Below are 11,133 nucleotides of genomic sequence, written 5' to 3'. Positions count from 1 at the left end.
GGGAAAGCGCAGGAATAGGCTTTTGAAGGCTACAGTCCAAGSTATGTCTTCCAATGGTGCTACTGCTGTTGACATCCAACGATGATCCAATTTGAATAAACGCTTGGAGGTAAGGATGACAGGAGTGGTGTAGTCTACGGTGATASAGATATCACTTATTATTGATATCTACATAGCACATTGATGTGAATCACTGCTGCTCTCATTTAGCTATTTGCGCCTTACGGATTGTGGTTGTTGTGGATGGCTGTTCACAAATCTAAATGTGTATTTGAACCCAATAATGGTTGAATTCAAGCAGTTTAAACTGCCTATTAATCATTGTTTTTGAAACCAGGTGACAGCCAGTAAAACATTTGCTCTTGCAACAGCTGCATAGTGCAATATGAGCACATTTATCACTCCAGGGTAAATTGCTAAATTGTAATTACTTCTCCACTATTGGCTTATTTATTGCCTTACCTCCTTACTTCATTTGCACACGCTGTATACATATTTTTCTATTGTGTTATTGACTGTACGTTTGTTTATGTGTAACTCTGTGTTGTTGTTTTTGACGCACTGCTTTGCCATAACTTGGCCAGGTCGCAGTTGTAAATGAGAACTTGTTCTCAACTGGCCTACCTTGTTAAATAAAGGTGAAATAAAAATAAATAAATATGGAATAAAAGTGGGGCTTTTATTGCTCAATCTAATTCATGCTGATAAAAAACTAAAATCCATAGTCCTAACGGACACATGCTCCTACTCGCACACCTTTGATACTTAAAGGGTCAATCTGGAGTTTCTACATCCATTTTTTGACTAATAAATTATATATATATATATATATAATTTATTTGTATATATATATATACATACATATATACATAAGGTACCAGTCAAAAGTTTGGACACACATTCAAGGGTTTTTCTTTATTTTGTAATATTTTCTACATTGTAGAATAATAGTGAAGACATCGAAACTATAAATAACACATATGGAATCATGTACTAACCAAAAAAGTGTTAAACAAATCGAAATGTATTTTATATWTGAGATTATTCAAAGTAGCCACCCTTTGCCTTGATGACAGCTTTGCACAGTCTTGGCATTCCCTCAACCCGCTTCATGGAATGCATTTCAATGAACAGGTGTGCCTTCTTAAAAGTGAATTTGTTTGAGCCAATCAGTTGTGTTGTGACAAGGTAGGGGTGGTATCCAGAACATAGCCCTTTTTGGGAAATGACCAAGTCCATATTATGGCAAGAACAGCTCAAATAAGCAAAGATAAACAGTTCATCATTACTTTTAGACATGAAGGTCAGTCAATCCGGAAAATTACAAGAACTTTGGAAGTTTCTTCAAGCGGAGTTGTAAAAACCATCAAGGGCTATGATGAAACTGGCTCTTATGAGGACCGCCACAAGAAAGGAAGACCCAGAGTTACCTCTGCTGCAAAGGATAAGTTCATTAGAGTTACCAYCCCCAGAAATTGGAGCCCAAATAAATGCTTCACAGAGGTCAAGAAACGGACACATCTCAACATCAACTGTTCAGAGGAGACTGCATGAATCAGGCCTTCATGGTCAAATTGCTGCATAAAAAACACTACTAAAGGACACCAATAAGAAGAAGAGACTTGCTTGGGCCAAGAAACACAAGCAATGGACATTAGACCGGTYKAAATCTGTCCTTTGGTCTGATGAGTCCAAATTTGAGATTTTTGGTTCCAACCGCCGTGTCTTTGTGAAACTCAGAGTAGGTGAACGGATGATCTCCGCATGTGTGGTCCCACCGTGAAGCATGGAGGAGGATGTGTGATGGTGTGGGTGTGCTTTACTGGTGACATTGTCATTGATTTATTTAGAATACAAGGCACACATAACCAGCATGGCTACCACAGCATTCTGCAGTGATACGCCATCCCATCTGGTTTGCGCTTAGTGGGACTATCTGTTACGTTCCCCAGTTTCTGTGTTGTAGTTTGTATTTGAGTGTGTGTGTTTCAGGAGATGGCATCCTGAAATTCTCCCCAAGCAGCTGATTGGTCGGCCCCAATTGATTGGAGAGCTGACCCCGCCCCCTCGTCAAGACGCAGCTGTCTCTAATTACCAATGCCTTCTGAAGCTATAAAAGCCAGTGTTCTGTTGTTCAGTAGAGAGAGATATGGGAGGCAGGAGGAGCGGCAGGCAGGCAGGCAGGCAGGCAGGCAGGAGGCAGGCAGGCAGCAGTGAGGCAGCAGGCAGGCAGGCAGGCAGGCAGGGCAGGCAGGCAGGCAGGCAGGCAGGCAGGAGGCAGGCAGGAGGCAGGCAGGCAGCAGCAGGCAGGCAGGCAGGCAGGAGGCAGGAGGCAGGCAGGCAGGCAGCAGGCCAGGGGCAGGCAGCGCAGGCAGGCAGGCAGGCAGGCAGGCAGGCAGGCAGGCGCAGGCAGCAGGCAGCAGGCAGGCAGGCAGGCAGGCAGGCAGGCAGCAGGCAGGCAGGCAGGCAGGGCAGCAGGCAGGCAGGCAGGCAGGAGGCAGGCAGGCAGGCAGGCAGGCAGGCAGGCAGGCAGGCAGCAGGCAGGCAGGCAGGCGGCGGCGGCAGGCAGGCAAGGCAGGCAGGCCAGGCAGCAGCAGCAGGCAGGCAGGCAGGCAGGCAGGCAGCAGGCAGGCAGGCAGGCAGGCAGGCAGGCAGGCAGGCAGGCAAGGCAGGCAGGCAGGCAGGCAGGCAGGCAGGCAGGCAGCAGGCAGGCAGGCAGCGGCAGGCAGGCAGGCGGCAGGCAGGCAGGCAGCAGCAGGCAGGCAGGCAGGCAAGGCAGGCAGCAGGCAGGGCGAGGCAGGCAGGCAGGCAGGCAGGCAGGCAGGCAGGCAGCAGCAGAGCAGGACAGGCAGGCAGGCAGGCAGGCAGGCAGGCAGGCAGGCAGGCAGGCAGGCAGGCAGGCAGGCAGCAGGCAGGCAGGCAGGCAGGCAGGCAGGCAGGCAGGCAGGCAGGCAGGCAGGCAGGCAGGCAGCAGGCAGGCAGGCAGGCAGCGCAGGCAGGCAGGCGGCAGGCAGGCAGGCAGGCCAGGCAGGCAGGCAGGCAGGCAGGCAGGCAGGCAGGCAGGCAGGCAGGCAGGCAAGGCAGGCAGGCAGGCAGGCAGGCCAGGCAGGCAGGCAGGCAGGCAGGCAGGAGGCAGGCAGGCAGGCAAGGCAGCAAGCAGGCAGGCAGGCAGGCAGCGCAGGCAGCAGGCAGGCAGGGCAGCAGGCAGGCGGCAGGCATCATTGCTGAGAGAGGAGGTTGATGGCTGAGGGGTTAGCATTGGTATGTACTGTGTTAGTTGTTGTTGGGAGCAGTTGGTATGTTTGTGTGAGATTTGTTGCTCAGATTGAGCTTATTTTGATGTCCTTTGTTTCTTAGTTTGTTTGATATTGTTTATTTCTGTTACATTTTTCCAGGGGAGAAGAGGAAGGCACCTAGGGAGTTCTTAGGCAAGAGGCCCGCGGGCATACATATACCCGTAGTATATTCACTGTCTAGGCACACTAGGTAAGACCTGGGCGGACCACTCCCTGTATTTTGGTTAGTGCACCAGGTGGTGCTAAGTTTAGGTGGGTAGGCAGGTTAGATAGGAGAGGGGGAGCTTTGATATTTACTTTCTTTACTTTGGTTCCGTCCAGCCCCTTTTCCCCATATTACCGTGTAAAGGAAATGAATCCTAGTAAGCGGTCAATTCTGCCTTTTGTCGTCCTTTCTCGCACCTACAGTTCATACCTCTTTTGCTTCACGGGGAGTTGAGTTGCAGCAGGGTGTTGCGTTCCTTCATCTCAGAGGCGTGCGTAACACTCATTTATTTTTCAACGGGAAAATTTGCTTTTGGGTGTCAGGGAAAATATATGGAGTGAAAGGTTTATGCTTTTCTTTAAGAATGTAATGAAGTAAAAGTCAAAGTTGGCAAAAATATACAGTTGAAGTCAGAAGTTTACATACACCTTAGCCAAGTACATTTAAACTCAGTTTTTCACAATTCCTGACATTTCATCCTAGTAAAAAGTCCCTGTCTTAGGTCAGTTAGGATCACCACTTCATTTTAAGATTGTGAAACATCAGAATAACAGTAGAGAGAATTATTAATTTCAGCTTTTATTTCTTTCATCACATTCCCAGTGGGTCAGAAGTTTACATACACTCAATTAGTATTTGGTAGCATTGCCTTTCAATTGTTAACTTGGGTCAAATGTTTCAGGTAGCCTTCCACAAGCTTCCCACAATAAGTTGGGTGAATTTTGGCCCATTCCTCCTGACAGAGCTGGTGTAACTGAGTCAGGTTTGCAGGCCTCCTTGCTCGCACACGCTTTTCAGTTCTGCCCACACATTTTCTATAGGATTGAGGTCAGGGCTTTGTGATGGCCACTCCAGTACCATGCCTTTGTTGTCCTTAAGCCATTTTGCCACAACTTTGGAAGTATGCTTGGGGTCAGTTTCCATTTGGAAGACCCGTTTGCAACCAAGCTTCAACTTCCTGACTGATGTCTTGAGATGTTGCTTCAATATATCCACATATTGTCCTTCCTCATAATGCTGCCATCTATTTTTTGACGTGCACCAGTCCCTCCTGCAGCAAAGCACCCCCACAACATGATGCTGCCACTCCGTTCTTCACGGTTGGGATGGTGATCTTCGGCTTYCAAGCRTCCCCCTTTTTACTCCAAACATAACAGTGGTCATTATGGCCAAACAGTTKTATTTTTGTTTCATCAGACCAGAGGACATTTCTCCAAAAAGTACGATCTTTGTCCCCATGTGCAGTTGCAAACCGTAGTCTGCCTTTTTTATGGCGGTTTTGGAGCAGTGGCTTCTCCCTTGCTGAGCGGCCTTTCAGGTTATGTCGATTATATGACTCTTTTTAGTAAGGATATAGATACTTTTGTACCTGTTTCCTCCAGCATCTTCACAAGGTCCTTTGCTGTTGTTCTGGGATTGATTTGCACTTTTTGCACCAAAGTCCGTTCATCTCTAGGAGACAGAACGCGTCTCCTTCCTGAGCGGTATGATGGCTGCGTGGTCCCATGGTGTTTATACTTGCGTACTATTGTTTGTACAGATGAACGTGGTACCTTCAGGCATTTAGAAATTGCTCCCAAGGATGAACCAGACTTGTGGAAGTCTACCATTTTTTTTCTGATGTCTTGGCTGATTTCTTTAGATTTTCCCATGATGTCAAGCAAAGAGGCACTGAGTTTGAATTTAGGCCTTGAAATACATTCACAGGTACACCTCCAATTGACTCAAATTATGTCAATTAGCTTATCAGAAGCTTCTAAAGCCATGACATAATTTTCTGGAATTTTCCAAGCTGTTTAAAGGCACAGCAACTTAGTGTATGTAAACTTCTGACCCACTGGAATTGTGATACAGTGAATTATAAGTGGAATTATCTGTCTGTAATCAATAGTTGGATAAATGACTTGTGTCATGCACAAAGTAGATGTCCTAACCGACTTGCCAAAACTATAGTTTGTTAACGAGAACTTTGTGGAGTGGTTGAAAAACAAGTTTTAATGACTCCAACATAAGTGTATGTAAACTTCCGACTTCAAATGTAAATAGTAAAGTCAAATGCAGATACCCCAAAAAACTACTTAAGTAGTACTTTAAAGTATCTTTACTTAAGTACTTTACACCACTGTGAATACATTACTTCTTATTGTCTGCTCTTGGCCACAGAGCATCTGTGCTTCCATGTCTCTGCTCCATCCACAATGTTCCTCTGCTCTGTATGTCTGTGACGGAGGAGTCACATGATGCGTGGATGGCCGTATCAGTGTGTTTGTGTGTGCGCATGCAAGTGTGTGTGTGTGTGTTTGCTTGTGTGTGTGCATGGATGCCTGGTGTGCTTTGCCTCTCTGATTATTACTGCGTGGTGGAGGTGATTCCCACGGAAGGAGGGTTGTGTTGGGATTGCAGTAGGGGATGACAGGGGTCGGCTGCTTCTCCTCATCAAACTCATGCAGATAATAGCCCTTATTGTCAGGGAAATGCAGCCTGCCGAATGAACCCAGGGATCTCTCATACAGATGTGGGATCTTAATTTGATACAATTAAGTAGGAAACAGTAGGAAAATAATCCTGCAGCAGCAGGAAACGTATCAACCGCTACAAAAATGACCATGAATTCTAATCCACATAATAATTCATGGTCATTTCTGTAGCGGTTGATACATTTTTCATAAGGGAAACTCAAGTCTGAAATTTCAAAGAGGAAATTACAAACTTTAAGTGGCTTTTTAAACCATATTTTCACATTATTACAACGTCTCACAGGCAACAGGCACATTTAATTTTTCATGAAGCAGTGAGATCTACTTTAGGTCTATTGTAAGACCGTGGACGGTATCACGAAATGGCTGTTAACAGCGACCTGATAAGACCAGTCACTAAAGTCCCAATTTTGTTTACATCTCAAGACAATAGGATGACCCATATATAAGCCTTATATAAGAGGATAACATCAAATCAACATGAAATGATGCAGGAAGGCTGATGGAAAGGGTTGCATCAAAAATAGCAACCATATTCATTCAGTCAATGACCGGTTTTGGATCCGAGGGGGAGTTTGGTGGTTGGGAGGCTGCGTGGAGATTATTTTCTGTTCTAAACCTGCTGCACAACACTATGTTGACATTCTCTACAGTAGTCAAATCAAATAATATTTTGTCACATGCGCCGAATACAACAAGTGTAGACTTTACTGTGAAATGCTTACGAGCCCTTTCCCAACAATGCAGTTAAAAAGTAAGAACATTTACAAATAGATAAAAAGAAAATAGTAACAATAAAATAACACAAAATACTATAACGAGGCTATGTACAGGCTATATACAAGCAGTACCGGTACCGAGTCAGTGTACTGGGGTACGAGGTAGTTGGTGTGATTGATTGAGGTAATATATACATGCAGGTTTGGTTAGGTGATTGATTGAAGTATTATGTACATGTAGGTAGGGGGTGAAAAGTAGAAAGTCCGGGTAGCCGTTTAATTAACTTTTCAGCAGTCTTATGGCTTTGGGGTAGAAGCTTTTCAGGAGCATTTTGGTCCCAGACTTGGCGCTCCGGTACCGCTTGCAGTGTGGTAGTAGAGAGAACAGACTGTGACTTGGGTGGCTGGAGTCTTTGACAATTTCTAGGGCCATCCTCTGACACCGTCTGGTATAGAGGTCCTGGTTGACAGGGAGCTCGGCCTCAGTGATGTACTGGGCTGTACGCACTACCCTCTGTAAGGCCTTGTGGCCGAATGCCAAACAGTTACCATACCAAGCGGTGATGCAGTCAGTCAAGATGCTCTCAATGGTGTAGCTGTAAAACCTTTTGAGGATCTCAGGGCAAAAGCCAAATCTTTTCAGCCTCCTAAGGGGGAAGAGAAGTGGTCGTACCCTCTTCACGACTGTATTGGTGTGTGTGGACCATGTTGAGGAACTTGAAGCTCTTGACCGTCTCCACAATAGCCCGTCTATGTGAATGGGGGCGTGCTCGGCCCTTCCGTTTCCTGTAGTCCATGATCAGCTCCTTTGTCTTGCTGATMTCGAGGGAGAGGTTGTTGTCCTSGCACCACTCTGCCAGGTCTCTGACKTCCTTCCTGTAGGCTGTCTCAGTCTCTCAGCCATTGATAGTGCCGGGAAGAGTGTGGGTGGGTGAGAGAATATAACACAACACAAACCCTCCCTGGTTGATCCCTGAACAGCATTTGGCAGCACGCGAGGACCAGCAAGTCCTCTTCTCACTCAGGTTATTACAGGACTGTTCTATAATATATGTGAGCATCAATTATGCATTGGCATTGGCTCTCAACTTTACTTAACTTCAACATCCAACGCACAACACAAACAAGATGTTAGAGAGAGCGGACCCTAGGTTTCCCTCCATACAGTATATGTTACAGTTTATGCCTGACTAGTGTCTGCATGTGTAATTCTGCATGTATGAACCCACAAAGAGATTGTGTGTTTGTGTGTGTGTGATTGTGCAAGCAGGCTCGTCCATGTCTGTGTGTACAGTGAGGGAAAAAAGTATTTGATCCCCTGCTGATTTTGTACGTTTGCCCACTGACAAAGAAATTATCAGTCTATAATTTTAATGGTAGGTTTATTTGAACAGTGAGAGACAGAATAACAACAAAAATATCCAGAAAAACGTCAAAAATGTTATAAATTGATTTGCATTTTATTGAGGGAAATAAGTATTTGACCCCCTCTCAATCAGAAGGATTTCTGGCTCCCAGGTGTCTTTCATACAAGTAACGAGCTGAGATTAGGAGCACACTCTTAAAGGGAGTGCTCCTAATCTCAGTTTSTTACCTGTATAAAAGACACCTGTCCACAGAAGCAATCAATCAATCAGATTCCAAACTCTCCACCATGGCCAAGACCAAAGAGCTCTCCAAGGATGTCAGGGACAAGATTGTATACCTACACAAGGCTGGAATGGGCTACAAGACCATTGCCAAGCAGCTTGGTGAGAAGGTGACAACAGTTGGTGCGATTATTCGCAAATTGAAGAAACACAAAAGAACTGTCAATCTCCCTCAACCTGGGGCTCCATGCAAGATCTCACCTCGTGGAGTTGCAATGATCATGAGAACGGTGAGGAATCAGCCCAGAACTACATGGGAGGATCTTGTCAATGATCTCAAGGCAGCTGGGACCATAGTCACCAAGAAAACAATTGGTAACACACTACGCCGTGAAGGACTGAAATCCTGCAGCGCCCGCAAGGTCCCCCTGCTCAAGAAAGCACATATACATGCCCGTCTGAAGTTTGCCAATGAACATCTGAATGATTCAGAGGAAAACTGGGTGAAAGTGTTGTGGTCAGATGAGACCAAAATGGAGCTCTTTGGCATCAACTCAACTCGCCGTGTTTGGAGGATGAGGAATGCTGCCTATGACCCCAAGAACACCATCCTCACCGTCAAACATGGAGGTGGAAACATTATGCTTTGGGGGTGTTTTTCTGCTAAGGGGACAGGACAACTTCACCGCATCAAAGGGACGATGGATGGGGCCATGTACCGTCAAAACTTGGGTGAGAACCTCCTTCCCTCAGCCAGGGRATTGAAAATGGGTCGTGGATGGGTATTCCAGCATGACAATGACCCAAAACACACGGCCAAGGCAACAAAGGATTGGCTCAAGAAGAAGCACATTAAGGTCCTGGAGTGGCCTAGCCAGTCTCCAGACCATAATCCCATAGAAAATCTGTGGAGGGAGCTGAAGGTACGAGTTGCCAAACATCAGCCTCGAAACCTTAATGACTTGGAGAAGATCTGCAAAGAGGAGTGGACAAAATCCTCCTGAGATGTGGCAAACCTGGTGGCCAACTACAAAAACGTCTGACCCTCTGTGATTGCAACAAGGGTTTCCACCAAGTACTAAGTCATGTTTTTGCAGAGGGGTCAATACTTATTTCCCTCATTAAAATGCAAATCAATTTATAACATTTTTGACATGCGTTTTTCTGGATTCTTTTGTTGTTATTCTGTCTCACTGTTCAAATAACCTACCATTAAATTATAGACTGATAATTTCTTGTCAGTGGGCAAACGTACAAAATCAGCAGGGGATCAATACCTTTTTTCCCTCACTGATATTCTATAGGAACAGCTAACCGATAATTAAATTGCTGTCAGTTTACATTACAACAGGTTCAGTGTAGGCAATGCCAACGGAAAGTAGCAGTAATTTATTCACACTTTATATGAGGAGATTAGGCCAGGGAGTGCCTCTGAAGAGCAGCAAAATAACCTGGAGGGACTGCCGCATCTTAGGAGTCAGTTAGCACTACAACAAGCACCAACGACGCCAACGGAGACCAAACGAAGACAACCAAGACCAACAAGACCAACGACCCAACGACCACAAGACAACAAGATCCAACGACGCCAACGAGACCAACAAAGACCAACGACGCCAAACAAGACCAACAAGGCCAACAAGGCCAAACAAGGCCAACAAGACCAACAAGACCAAAGAAAGGCAAACAAGGCCAACAAGACCACGAGCGCCAGACGAGACCAACAAGACCAACAAGGCCAACAAGGCCAACAAGACCAACAAGACAAAGAAGGCAAACAAGGCAACAAGACCAACAAGACCCAACAAAGACAAAAGAAGGCAACAAGACCAACAAGACCAACGACGCCAACGAGACCAACAAGACCACAAGGCCAACAAGGCAAAAAAGACCAACAGGACAAGAAGGCAAACAAGGCCAACACAGGCCAACAAGAACCAACAAGACAATAAGCACCAACAAGACCAACAAGACCAACAAGGCCAACAAGACAAAGAAGGCAAACAAGGCCAACAAGACAACAAGGCCAACAAAGACAATAACCCAACAAGACCAACAAGGCAACAAGGCCAACAAGAACATCAACCAACAAGACCAACACGACCAACAAGGCCAACAAAGACAATAAGACAACAAGGCCAACAAGACCAGAAGGCAAACAAGCCAACAAGACCAAACAAGGCCAACAAAGACAATAAGACCAACAAGACCAGCAAGGCCAACACGGCCAACAAGAACAATACAACCAACGAAGACCAACACGACCAACAAGGCCAACAAAGACAATAAGACCAACAAGGCCACAAGACCAACAAGACCAACAAGGCCAACAAGGCCAATAAGACCAACAAGGCCAACACGACCAACAAGGCCAACAAAGACAATAAGACCAACAAGGCCAACAAGGCCTTGAAGACCAACAAGACCAACAGACCAATAAGGCCAACAAGACCAACAAGGCCCAATTCAAAAGCAAGACAACAAACAAAGCCAACAAGACCAAGAGACCATAAGACCAATCAAGGCAACAAGACCAACAAGACCAAAAGCCTAATCTATCTAAACATACTGTGGCTCTTTTCACTCAACCAGGAATGGAGAAAGCCTGGCCCCAATTCATGAACATCTCCGGGAAACCACAGTCAAACTAATGGTGGTGCATCCTTCTTCTACACTGACCTCCATTCGCCTATGGAGCTGTAACACATTAGACTGGTCCAGCCAGGTGGACTGATCACTGGTCAAGGACTAGGCCTGCAGAGCATGTCATCATGGCCGCGCTGTGAGCTGTTGTTGAGACAGAGTGCGAGACCACTCTGATAGTGCCATCTGGCAGCAGCGTCTCAC

The 11,133-nt window shown here is 46.0% G+C and overlaps 1 protein-coding gene across 1 annotated transcript; it reads left to right on the top strand.

Annotated features, from left to right (window-relative positions):
• Positions 1-8,987: 8,987 nt before the first annotated feature.
• On the top strand, positions 8,988-10,575 carry LOC139027569 (UPF0746 protein DDB_G0281095-like). The gene is made up of 2 exons (XM_070443003.1): positions 8,988-9,018; positions 9,815-10,575. Exons 1-2 carry the CDS (start codon positions 8,988-8,990, stop codon positions 10,573-10,575), a joined length of 792 nt encoding a protein of 263 aa, XP_070299104.1.
• Positions 10,576-11,133: the final 558 nt, after the last annotated feature.

The sequence above is a fragment of the Salvelinus sp. IW2-2015 genome, linkage group LG1, assembly GCF_002910315.2.
Source record: "Salvelinus sp. IW2-2015 linkage group LG1, ASM291031v2, whole genome shotgun sequence".
Taxonomy (NCBI): domain Eukaryota; kingdom Metazoa; phylum Chordata; class Actinopteri; order Salmoniformes; family Salmonidae; genus Salvelinus; species Salvelinus sp. IW2-2015.
This window is presented reverse-complemented; position numbering and strand designations above follow the sequence as displayed.